Source organism: Sciurus vulgaris (genome assembly GCF_902686455.1).
Source record: "Sciurus vulgaris genome assembly, chromosome: 2".
NCBI lineage: Eukaryota > Metazoa > Chordata > Mammalia > Rodentia > Sciuridae > Sciurus > Sciurus vulgaris.
In genome coordinates, this window is record NC_136462.1 from 114,330,781 (window position 1) to 114,344,260 (window position 13,480).

General features: G+C 38.4%; 1 protein-coding gene across 4 annotated transcripts in view; it reads left to right on the forward strand.

The window, feature by feature from the left end:
* Nucleotides 1-13,480, forward strand: part of IQCH (IQ motif containing H) — a 198,932-nt gene that overhangs the window by 23,471 nt on the left and 161,981 nt on the right. For 3 of the 4 annotated variants that reach the window (XM_079129578.1, XM_079129580.1, XM_079129581.1), the window contains exon 5: nt 11,463-11,579. The exons of the other annotated variant lie outside the window; for it this stretch is intronic. In XM_079129578.1, coding sequence (XP_078985704.1) covers nt 11,463-11,579 — 117 coding nt within the window. The remainder of the gene's footprint in view (nt 1-11,462; nt 11,580-13,480) is intronic. 4 annotated transcript variants of the gene reach the window in all.

The window sequence follows — 13,480 nt, forward strand, 5'->3', positions numbered from 1 at the left end:
TGGGCCATAGACACACATACTCATAGTGATTGAGGAAAGATTCAGAGATAACAAGAACAAACAATAAAGAGGAGAGGAGAGAAGGAGGAAGAGTTTACAGGCCAAGAGTGTGTTTGATTTTCTTGTGTCTGGCAAGCTAAGATTGAGGCCATTTCAAAAGAGAAATTCCTGAACTGTTTAAATAAAAAGGACTACTTAGAAGCATGATACTTTGGGCATGTTTATGGACCTGGGCAAATAGACCCCTCTCATTATTTAACAATCCCTCCCGAATACTAATTCCTTAAAATGGATCCCTTAACAACCGAACATCAAAAACACACACTGTTGGGCTGGGGATATAGCTCAGTTGGTAGAGTGCTTGCCTCGCAAGCACAAGGCCCTGGGTTCAATCCCTAGCACCACAAAAAAAAACCACACACACACACACACACACACACACACACACACACACACTGTGCCATAGCATGGTGCTGCAGTATGCAATATGTGTTTCTAATTGTGTAAATTTGGATCTAATTGAGAAAGTTATTTTCAGAATTTTATCATAACTAAAGTTTTGAAGATTATTGACATTATATAGAATAAAAGATACAAGATGGACAAAGAGCAGGTAAGAGTTTATTCACAGATCTTCCAATGTGGATTCTACTTCACTTGATATCAGGATGAGTAATTTTGCTAATGAGATGGTAAGCTGGATTCTACAGACTAGGATGAAGAAAGAGAATGCTTACACAGAACCAACCACTGTGGGGTTTGCTCTCATTAGAATGCAAGTTCCATAAAAATAGTGATTTTTTTTTTTTTTTTTTTTTTTGGTGGTGCTGGTGATCAAACCCTGCTCTGCCACTGAGCTACAGTATCCCCAGTCCCATAACAGTGACTTTTTATAAAATATTTTAAAGCCATATTTTTGTGGCTTTAAAAAAACCCTTTGTATTATGAAAATATTTAAACACATTTCTAACCAAACACAGTGGTACCACCTGTAGTCATAGCTACCTGGAAGGCCGAGGCAGGAGGCTCACTTGAGCTCAGGAATTTGAAGCCAGCCTGGGCAACAGAGTGAGACTCCCTCCCATCTCAAAGAAAATGAAAAGAAAATCTTCCATAGACCAATAGTTTACATCCCCCCCCAATTCACATGTTGAATCCTAATGCCTAACGTGATGGTTATTGAAGATGCGGTCTTGGGAGGTGCTTAGGGCATGAATGTGGAGCCCCCATGAAAGGGATTCACGCCCCTATAAAACAGGCCCCAGAGAGCTCCCTTCCCCTCTTTCTGTGTGCAGATATAGTGGGAAAAATCACCATCTATGAACCAGGAAGTCAGTGGGTCCTTCCCAAACACCAAATCTACCAGTGCCTTGGTCCCAACCTTCATTACTATGAGAAAGAATTTGTGTTGTTTATAACACACCCAGTCTATCGTACTTTATTGTAGCATCCTAAATAGACTAACACCAGAAATAGCGTATGAATAACTACCTCTCCCACACTTAGATTTAACAATTCTTAACCTCTGCCATTTTTGCTCCGTCTATTTTTATTGAAGTGTTTTAAAGTACAGACCTAATGACATTTCACCTCTTAATGCTTTTAACATGCATCTTTAAAAATGAACTATTTTTCTGTTCTACTCACAATACCATTATCACACCTAATAAAACAAACAATAATTCTTGAATGTAATAAATTCCCACTTTATATTCAGATTGCCCTGTTTATCCCCAAAATGTGTTTTACTGCTCTTTTATTTAAACCTGGGTCTGTTGAAGTTTTTCCATTGTATATGATTATTTTATTTGTAAAGCAAAGGGGCTCTATGTAGTTTATTGCTCTAACCAATACCTAGACTGTTCATAGCCTGGAATAGTCTCTCAATATGGCAACCAAGCTGTTAAAACTATGGGTTCATATCCTGGCTCCACCCTTTAGTAGTTACTAAACCTTTCTGTGCCTCAGTTCTTCATCTGCAAAATGGGCACAGTGATAGTATTTAACCTACAGGGCTGTTGGGAGGACAAATGAGTAAATACATGTAAATGTTTATAACAGTGCTGCATACACGGTGAATGCTAGATAGTGATAGTAGTTCATTGTTTATTTATTGGTGAATATTGTTATGTATCTAATGTATGCCAGGCACTATTTTACATATCAGCCAAATCTCTCTGCTCTCATGGAGCTTATTTTCTAGTTGGGGGGTAGCTATTAGGGAAAAAAATTTGAAAAGTGAATACATAAGTGAGAGAAAAGCTAGAGAAGGAAAGAAGAGGTGGAATGGCTTAACCTGTAAGGTAGCACTTGAGCAGAAATTTGAGGAGGCAAGTCATGTGGCTATTTGGAGGAAGATCATTGCAGGCAGAGGAAATAGCATATGCAAGGACCCAAGACTGGGAGGATGAACAAGAAGAGGAGCGTGCAAGGGAGAAAGAAGTAGGAAAAGCAGGTGGGGCCAGATCTTGCCAGATCTGGACTTAGGACATTCCGTGAGTGAGATGGAGAGCTATGGGGGGCTTTTTACCAGAGGCCTGACCTGGTCTGGTTTGCCATTGGAAAGGGTCCCTCCGACTGCCTTGGCTGCTGAGTTGAGAGTATACTGCAGAAGGGTAACGGCAAAGGCAGGAAGATCATTTTTTCAGACCCATGCTAAGCCAGTGTTGTGAAATCACATCTCATCCTCACAAAGTTTTGAGGGAGGGAATTATGATCCCCATTTTACAGATAAGGAAATCTAAGATGAGAAAGGATAGTAGTTTAAAGCTAAGAAGTGGCAGAGCTAGGATTCAAACTCAAATCGAATTGACACCTAATTCTGACTTTTTCTCACCACTGTAAAACATACAGAAAACTTCAGCTCTCTGCCTATTTGCTGGGGGCGGGGGGGGAAGGCAGCAGATACATTTCTGACTGTCCACAAATGGCCCTATCTTCAGAACTTTCCTCGATAGGTTCCTCAAAACCTTCCCAAAGAAAGTTCTCAATGCAATGCTTCTGACAAAGGTAGCCTTTTCACTTTCTTATTTGTTCTGACTAAGAAGTCACATTAAAATTTGCCAGGCGCACACCTGTACTCCCAGCAGCTCAGGAGACTGAGGCAGGAGGACTGCAAGTTCAAAGCCAGCCTCAGCAACTTAGTGAGGCCCTGAGCAACTCAGCAAGACCCTGTCTCTAAATAAAAACTAAAAGTGCTGGGGATGTGATAGAGCATCCCTGGACTCAATCCCCATACCAATATATAATATAGATACATAAAAACACATTATGAGACACTATCTTATGCAGAACTGTTTGACTGTAATGTTATCGTTCAGTTGGTATACACAAATACACAAAGAGGTTTATGCTTCACAGTGTGTGTAAGTTATAGCTAATGAAACAGATGATTAAGTGTGGTATTTGGGGTTGTTCCTATTAAAAAGTGGGTATCAAAAATAGGCCCCTAGGCCCATACCCATTTATAACATTTTTATGAAAGATTGAATTAGCTACATATTTTTTACACATAGCATCTTTTCCAGGAACATAAACTACTTTCACAACTGCAAAGATTATTTGAATTTTATTACATGATATCCTGTGGTTCAGTAACAGCTCAAAGGTGGCATCCCAAACTTCTAATCCTTTTTCTCTGGCTCAGTAGATGATGCAGACTGCTGGGTGGGAAGGAGAGCCATCATTCCCTGGCTACCAACTCATGAGAGTAGTTGCATTCAGACACGGGAGGTAATAGAGTTAGCAGTTGGCCCATGTTCCTTAAAATTAGACAGAATATCACCTGTGACATTGCCACCATTGTAAGCTGATGGGTGTTACTGTGACACAGTGTAAGAACAAAGTAAAACGGAAAATGTCTTTCATGGGGAAGAAGCTCAGTGTTAGAGCCAGGCCTTGTATGCACAAGGCCCTGGGTTCCATCCCAGCACTGGAAAAGAAGACATTCATCACATGTGCATTGTTTCATTTTTTATTTTGTTTTGAATCAAAACAAATGTTTTGATTTTAGTATTGCTGTGTGGTATGTGCTGGCGATACAAATCTCAGTGCCTTAGGAGCACACATTCTGTAGACAGATTCTATAGATAGTGCGGTCAATGCTATAATAGGGGTTTGAAAAACACCCTGGTTGGGTCAGCAGTGTGCCTAATGCCTGGGCTTTGTCATAATCATTAAGTGCATCATCTCTAAAATCTGTTTCAAGCACAGCAGTCTGACCCCTGCATCCTGATCTTCCAGTTCACATAGAATATGTTCTTCTAACAGTTCTTCAACACTTCGAGGACCTCCAGTCCATTGACCTTTCATTATTTCTCTATTTATCACTTCTGTCTTGTCGTTTTCCTCCTCAGCTACATTAAATTCTAGAAATTGTTAGTCTTTATCCACGCCCCCTCTGTATCACTAGCAGCTCTGTGATTCTGGCCAGGGTGGCAGTGTGCCATGAGGAATGTTGCCTCATTTTTAGTCTTCCTTGCAGTGAAATGGGACCACGGGTCCCAGTTCTGTCTAGTGAGTACTGAGCAGCAGTCTACTGGGGTTTGGTTCTGGGGAATATTTTGCTTTCCTAGTAGAGGGATTGTTACACCTGGCATGACTTTGCCCCGTCTTGTTTTCTCCTTTTCTTTCTCCCTTGAACACAAACATGATATTTGGATCTGCAGCAATCATTCTGCAACCATGAGGTGACAAGCAGAGACAAAGGTAACCCTCTGAGGATGGTAGAACAGAAACAGAAAGAGGATTGGGGCTCTCAAGGGTTTCTCTGAACAGCTGAAGTGATGCAGCAGTTGTCTCCTGCTGGCATGTGAGCATAGACCCTAGTCGGGTTTTCTGTTAGCTGATGCCACATCTCTTCCAGCTGACTCAGTGGCTCAGCACTGTAAGTGACTCTTGCAAACATCTTTCCCCCTTGTGCTTGGGATACCTTTCAGATGGCAATTTTATACTTTCTCCTTGTTTTTCAAACCTGTGACACTATTTTCTCTCCTTACTTTCAGCCAATGATCTCCCTTCCTTAGTATCCACTGGAAAAAGTATAAATGAAATTAGATGAGATACACCTCTTTTCCTGTGTCAGAGACTGTGAGTAGCCTATCTTCCTTTGTATAAACAACAACAAAAACAACAGAAACCTATTAGCTAGAAATATGGCTGTCTAACATAAAGACTACATTTCCCAGCTTCCCTTACCTTGGTCATAACTACATGACCAAGTAACACTGTCCCTTAGATAGTGAAATCCAATTTAGGTTTTTCTAATTAGATGCCACTATCTAAGGGGCAGTATTATGCGCAGTTTTCAGAAAACTTCCTTCAAACATGACTGGCTTGTAACTTTTGACCCTTTTCTTCCCCACACTGTCTTCTGCTTGAAATGGGACTGTGATGGCTGGAACTCCAACAGCAATCTTAGACCAGGAGGAGGCCCACACATTAGGTATAGCACAATGTTGAGTTGGAAAGGGTCTTATCTCTTCGATACTTCATAGATTTCCAACCAGCACACAGCAATCTGCCTCTGGACTTCATATGCATGAAGGACTAAATTCTGTCTTATTTAAACAATATTCTTCCCACATTCGGTCACTTATAGACAAATTAATCCTAATGTTTCCATTACTGAATCCATCAGCATTTTGTATCTAGATGTATATTCTATGTCTTCCTTCGTGTTAATGGAAGAAGTGTTCCCCCATCCAATTAAGCCTAGTCTCTTATTAAGGCCTCAGTTTCTGCAGTTATCCCTTCTCACTAGTCTTCAATTTCTCACCCTTCAGTCACTTCTGGATATTGGCAAGACTTGCTCAGTTTCTTTACTCAGGTCTCAGTGTGATTGTCATCTGCTCAGAGAGTAACCTTCCCTTATTTTCCACCCCAATATCTTAGTGTATTCCATTTACAGCACAAATGGCAATCAGAAACTAATAACGTATCTGCTTTTCTGTTATCAACTGATTCCTTATATTCCTTCAAGAATATGCGATGCATGAGGACAGGAACTTTTTTCTTGTTCCCTCTACCTAGAAGGCTCTCAATAAACATTAGAATGAATGAGTGAACGGTGAGAAGGAGCGGTGGAGTTTAAGGGAGGCCTCCCAGAAAGAAGTTGTGCTTGATCTGAGCTCAGGTGTGAGTAAGAGCGCCCAGGAGACCCCGAAGAGCAGAGAAGGAGGCACTGCCAAAAGAGGGAACAGAGGTGGGGAGAGCGTGCTGTGTGTGGAGCCAGTGGGTCAGGCAGTTAGGAGGGAATGGCAGGAGAGGGGACTGGAAAGCAGGAAGGGGTCAGATCATGCCACCCTAAGGGAAACTATTGGAGGGTTTTAAAGGTGAGAGACATAGTCCCACCAGTGCTCAGAGGCAAGAGGTCACGCAGAGGAGGAAGAGAAACCCATTCTTCAGGCCATGCCAGTGGTCTACACAGTAATCACTGAGGGTGCAGAAAAAGCAGTGCCTGTGGGCATGAGAGGGGATAAAGGGCCTGGTAGACAGGTGGGATGTGGAATCAAGAGTGCCTCATCTGCTAACACCCAAGAAGGACGGTGGGGAGGGAGGAATAGAAGTTCCTTGGGCTAGAGAAAGGAGAAGGAAGGGAAGAGAGGGAGGGCAGGAATAGGAAAGACAGGAGAATGAATGGGACATAACTTTCCTCTGTTCATATATGAATACCCCCAGTGAAACTCCACATCATGTACAGCCACAAGCGTGGGATCCTAATTAGAAAAAGTGGTCCTCCATGGATGCATAACATGTCAGCATACACTCTACTGTCATGTATATCTTTTGCCATTTTAAAACTGAATTAAATTAGTTGGCTGTAACAACCAGTGCCTGTTTGGTGCCTGGAACAAAATAGGAGCCAAACAAATGTTAGCACTCTTCCTCCGCTTTCTTCTTATTTTCCGGTTCAGCTCCTATGGGAATCAGAAAGCAGGATGGACCCATCTACATAGGAGTCAAGTCTGAGGTTTTGTGAACCTGAAGCACTTAGGGGCAGTGAGGCTATTTAGAAGCAGTGTGGAGTCCAGAGATGCTGGAGCTGGGGAGGGCTGCTAAGGCCCGTCTTTTGAACTTAAAATCCTCCTGCCTCAGCCTCCTGAGTAGCTGAGATTATAGGTGTACAACTTGATAAGGATTTTTTTAAAAATACAACTCTCATCACATCTAACAAATTTTGCAATTCATCCGTATTCTATAATTCCCAATCCATGTTCCATCTAATTGTCTAAAATTGTCTTTCTACTGTTGTCTCTTTGAATAAAGATGCAAAAAACATCCACACATTGCAGTTCTAGCTCATTTTAATCTATGACAGTTTCTCTCATCTAAAAAATGCCATTTATTTGCTGAAGAAACCAGATCACTTGTCATATAGATTTTCCCTGCAGTTTGGATATGGCCACCTGCAATCTCATAGTGCCATTTTATGTGTTCCTCTGTCCCTAGCATTTCTTGTAAACTGGTAGTTTTATCAAGAAACTTGATCAGTTTCAGGTTCCATCTTATTTTTGGTAGGAATACTTCATAGGTGGTGCCATGTATTTTATAGTCTATCAGGAGGTAATTTCTTTTTTCTCTTTTAATGTTATTAAGGTTGATCCATGAGTTCAGATATTCTCAGCTTGTTCTATCCTTCATAAAACTTTTCACAATCTTTCACTCGGTGATATTAACCACCACTGATGTTCACCTAAATACATTATTCATTAGGGATTGCAAAGTAGTGATCTTTTAATTCCCTCATTCCTTCAGCTTCCAAGAAGAACTTTTTCTCATCAAGTCTTTCATGAATGTGAAAAACAGGTTTTCAGGAAAAGTTGAGTAAATGCTGATTTCTTCTTTCACCTATCCTTTTCCAGACTTACTTGTTGATTTTATCACTAGTGTTTTGAGAGAGAGGGAAACATGAAAAACTCATGGATTTTTATACACAGGAAGTGTTTCAATCCATTGCAATCATTATTTTGTGGCCAATAGGAACCCCTTTCAAGTGGGCTCCTGAATAGGACTTTATAATCTACAATTAAGATGCTCAAGTAGACATTGGAACTTCACAAGTAGCCCTGTAAGGGTTGGTATTATTACCAAGTTTCGCAAACAAGAAATCTATAGCGTATGGCTCCAACGAGGGCTTGGTGATGTCTGTTGTTCGTTCCATCATAGATGATGATGGTTGAGAGGGTGGGTGTTAAAGGAGGTTGAATACTTTTCTGACTCGTCTTCTTTCTAGCTTTGAGAGTCAATGGCAATGCCTTTGACAGTGGGAATATGATATTAAGCAATATCCACTTTAGAAGACATCACTCGTGGCAAACACTGTTGAGAATAACGTTATGCCGCTAATATGGTAACTTGGTAAATAGCCTCTCTCAACTTTGTTTGTGAAGCATTTCAATTTTGATTACTCTGTGTGGGAGCTCCTGCTCAGATGTGTGTCGTTTTATGGTCTGCCCATGTCTGGGGAGCTGGCATTACATGCTGCCTAGTGTTTTTAATTCGAAAGTTCTTCTAAAAGAAACCTTAGCCTCTTATATTCCAACCCTAGCTTTAATAGCATAAGCTATTTCCTTCTTATATAGCTTTGTGGGCATAGTAATAAAATAAATACCACAAAGTCACTGATGAGATGAAATTGCGCTCCCTGCCTCTGTGCAGCCATGTAGGTAAAACAGTAATTGGCTCTGATAATAACTTCTGTTCTTACAAACCAAAGTCTAAATGAGAGTCACATTTGATATATCTGCTTGTAATTACTATCAAAAGAAGAGAATACAAAGTTTAGATTGTTTAGTGACTCAAGATAGATTAAATAAATCTCTGTCTTTTCTTGACCAATTTAAGAAAAATTTCTGAAATTATTTCTGATATTTATCTTACTGTTGGTAAAAAATGATCATCTTCCAAAGCATGCTTTTCTGCTTAATGGAATGATTAATTTTGTTTTTTTTTAAAGTCTTTGTTTTTCTTGAAAAAAAACTTATGACTGGATCTGATAATGCAACATATGCTTGTAAGTATTTTCTTATACAGCCCTCTAGATGGTTCATAAAACCAAGTTAAGTTTTGTATTTGGTAGTGATTTTCAGCAATGCTTATAACATGTTTATATTATCAAAATGTGTATTCCATTCATATAGTTTAAAGAAATATTAAATCATGTGTGCTACATATTATTATTTTGGTACACAATGCTTTGGGGCTAAAATAGCAAATGTTAGAATATTAATGATTTTAAAAGACCTTTCCCATCGCTTTAAGCCAACAGTAAAGATTTGCTATTACAACCTATCCTTCCTGATGGATTTCTATCTACATACTGATTTACTTTAAAAAATATCTGTGTCCAATGCCACAAACATGTAAAAATGGGTAGAAAAACAACTGAATTTGTATGCCAGTTTTAACAATGACTCTGTGTTTGATCATTTCTTCCCTTTACTAGTCCTATAGCCACACTAAGTTGATGGAGCATAATAAAACTAAGAAAACTGCTCTGGTCCACTGAACCAATGATCCCAGAATTAAAAAGTTCTAACAAAGCTTAGACATGATAGATGAAGCTATTACCATCAACTGTATCCAGAATACACATTTTAAAAACACCCTAATTACAGAAACCACATCCAGTCAATATAATACATATTAGCAATTTCCCAATTCTCGGTAGAATGGAAATTATTCTGAAAGTTTAATTAAGAAGGGAAAAATTATGTTCAGGTATTAATTTCAATAAAAGAGGCATTTGGCTTCCATGCCAAAACCCAGAGTGGTGCTGTGAGTGTGGGTTAGCCACAGAAGGAAAGCCATTTATAATTAGCCACTACATTACCTTTGTCACCACCTGTATCTCAAGGAGAAAGTTACAGGACATGTCTTGTTTGCAACCTGTGTCTCTGCATGGGTTAAATAAAACAGGGCAGTTATTTGGAGATTTGGTTCTCAGAACACAATTTAAACAATAAAGGGAAGCTTTGGAGCATGTGTTAAGAAATAGCTTATCTAGACAGCATACATTCCAAAGATATTTTTGTAGCCTTCCTCTCCACTTTGACCTTAGGCAGTTTATGAATGCTTACCATCAAAGAAATATCTGGATCATGAACTAATCCGTCTGGTTCCTATAACTATTCCAACATTGCATCAGATCACCCTCCCTCAGAGCTGAGATTCTTCTTTGCTTGCTCCTGGGATTGAACTCAGGGCCTCATGCATGCCAGGCAAGTGCTTTACCACTGAGCTACAAATCCAGAACTAAGATACTTAATTGAACCAAAATCAGTTTTTTAAGTTTCTCACTTAAAAATCCAACTTCCTTTAAAGGAAAGAAAGACACAAAGAAAGAAGGCCACATATCATATGATTCTGTTTATATGAAATGCCCAGAACTGATACATCAATAGAGACAGAAAATGAATTAGTGGTTGGTTGGGGCATAGGGAGGGGAAATGGAGCGATTGCCAATGGGTAGGAGGTCTCATGCTAGGGTGATGAAAATGTTCTGGAATTAGGGATTGGTGATGCTTGCACAATTTTGTGAATAAGTTAAAAACCACTGCATTATGCATTTTAAGGAAGTATTTATAATATGTGAATTATGTCACAATAAAAAGAATCACAAAAGATTTCAGAAATTGTTGGCAATATATTCCCTAAGCACCAAATCATCTTTCAGCCTCAAATCACAGAATGCCAAAGCTAACCAGTAATTCAGTAGACCAAATCCAACAGCCACATTTTGCAAATAAAAAAACTGACTTCCAGTGAGGCACAGGGTAGAGCTGGAACCTGAGTCTGATCACACCTTTCCAGTGCCTCTCCCACCACCACTCTGCTGCCCAGTTTTGGGTTTTTTTCTTAAGCATCTCAGCAGTAAACTGATCAGAATGGGAATGGGTAGTTTGAGCAAGATGCTTTTATTTTAATTTTTTTTTTAAAGAAAGCACAAATTATTCTTATAGATAGCAAAATCTCTGTGAAGGAATAGATAAATTGGTTCTGGTAAATTTATCAGGTCTACACTGAGATCTACCTATAAGTGTCCCTAGAGGAAAGTGGCCACATTAACAGACCAAGGGAGCCCTCTACCTGTGTATTTGTAGTATAGATTTCAGTGACAAAATTCTTGACCTGGAAAGCTAAAAATAAACCTGAGATCAGGTATTTTTGTCCTTTGTCCACTTTGGTTGGCTTCTAGCATTATTTTTAAGAAAATGAATGGTGTTTGAGGATATATTTGTGTGATTAATAGGCTACCTGGAGGAAAATCTGCAGAAAGTTCCTTTTCTGTGAATAAAAGCGACCAATGAGCAGTCTAAATAAAGAATCCAAATATATTTTTCCAGTGAGAATTGCACTAAAATAATTATTTTCAAAGAACTTTGTATTCTTCTGAGGATGTAAAATGTTAGTAAGCATTTTTGTTCATCTGGCATGAAAGTTTCATTGTTTCTTTGTTTCAGCAAAAGATAGGGTTGAATGTAAAAATCTTGCAGGATCCTGAAAACATCCACCACAGAGCTGCTGTAAATGCGAACTATGGAATCAGTTTGCCATATATTAATCAGAAAAAAGCACATGTAAGTAATGAGTTGTTTTAACAAACTCTTCATTTTTTAAAGATTGAAAGTCATTTATCAGTGGTGTAAGATGCAATGTTGATCTTGAATGAGATTGTGATTCTTTTGTCCTTGGCATTTTTTTTGGAGATGAAATGGAGTGGCTTTCATTCCATCTATAATTAGTAATGATTAAGGAAATCTAAACCTATTAGAAAAGATCTATTTGTAACTCATTCAAATTTCTTTATTTTATTTGATATGCTTAAATAATCTAGTACCATAATTTTAACTAGGAGGAATAATTTAACAACAAAAAAATTAATAGAGGAATTTTCAATATTTGATACCATGGATAGTTGGTTTACCATGAGAAAAATAAAAATATAACAGCTTAGTATCCATTTCAAATAGTGGTTTCTTATATAATATACAAAAATTTAGTGTATTATTCTAAATCTGAAGCAAGCAGGCATTAATCCTTTATGTCAGCAGAATTGTGAGACGGGAAAATAATCTAATGTGGATTCACAGGAAGGACTCTCAGAGCTGTGCCTATTTTTGCCATTGCTGCTAAAGTGGCCCAAAGCAAGGATTGTACTCTTCCTGTGTTGTGGGCTTTCTTAGGAAAATTAAGAGTGGTGCTTCATTTTTAACAGGGAAATCATTTATTTTGAGATAATTTCTAACACTAAAAATAATTACTGAGATGAAATCTATATATTTCTGTACATTTTAAACATTTCACTTCTCTCAAAAGTTCTGAAATGTATACCTTGGTAGAATTAAAACAAAAAACAAGATTAATTTTAAGATGACATTGCAAAGCCATTTCTAACTAGCATAATTGTCTCTGAGATTAATCTTCCAAATTTCTTTCATAGACATCCAGCTGCCTGCTTTATTCATGTAACCCAGAAATATATGTTCAGTCTCTTTATATGTGCTTTATGTTATTCAAACAGGTTTGGTTTAAGAGCACTTTATCATAGAAATGCTTTTATAGCCTAAGAAAGAACCAGAAAGTTAGATATTTTTATTCCTGCTGAAACTTTATTTAAAATGTCACTGTGAATAATATGAAAGCGTTTTTATCTACTTCCCATGAGCCCCAAAGCCCTTGAAATAAAAATATGGTTTCTCTGGCTGTAGAGACAGAGCAGATTTCTCTTTTGTTGTTGTTGGTTTTCCTCTTCAATCTAGAATTAATATTGGCTTAGCTGGTGGAGCGCTGAGGCTGTGTAGCCCGAGGCAACTGCTGTATTTCATGCAAACTTTTTCTGATGAGTACTGAAGTTTTTAAAGGCATATCTCTAAATATAGTGAAGATTATGCTTCACCTTATGACTCTGAGTAGAGATTCAGACTTAAACAGGGAATTCAAAATTATATCCAGAATTTGTGGCAGAATCTTAATGATTCATCTTTTTAAAAAATAATTTCTAAGTTGAATAAATGTCAGGGATATTGTGTCCGTGTATTCTGAGCAAAGAGGAAGTGAAAAGGCACTTTGCCTTGTTGATAGATGATATTGTATATTCACTGACTATACTGAAGATCCTTTATTCAGAAAATTCAACTCCATAAAAATGGACACCAGAGCATTTTTAGATGGGAAATATGTTTTGCTTGAACTATTAGCCTTTCCATCAAAGTAGTTACCCTATAGTTTGCTGTTGATATGGATATATGATGGCACTGGCAGAAAGACAGTATTTTTGCTCTGAATTTACAAAACAGTATCATTGTTCAAAAAGGTCCTTTGAGAGAAGCATTGGGATATTTGGTTTTAAACAATCATGTAGAGCATTTGGGGGTTAACACAGTGGCAATTTACCTCTTATCAAAATGTTTTTAGAAGTACTTACCCAAACAGAAGCAGTGTGTCCAGCATTGTGATGTATAGTTAATTAGAAAAGCAG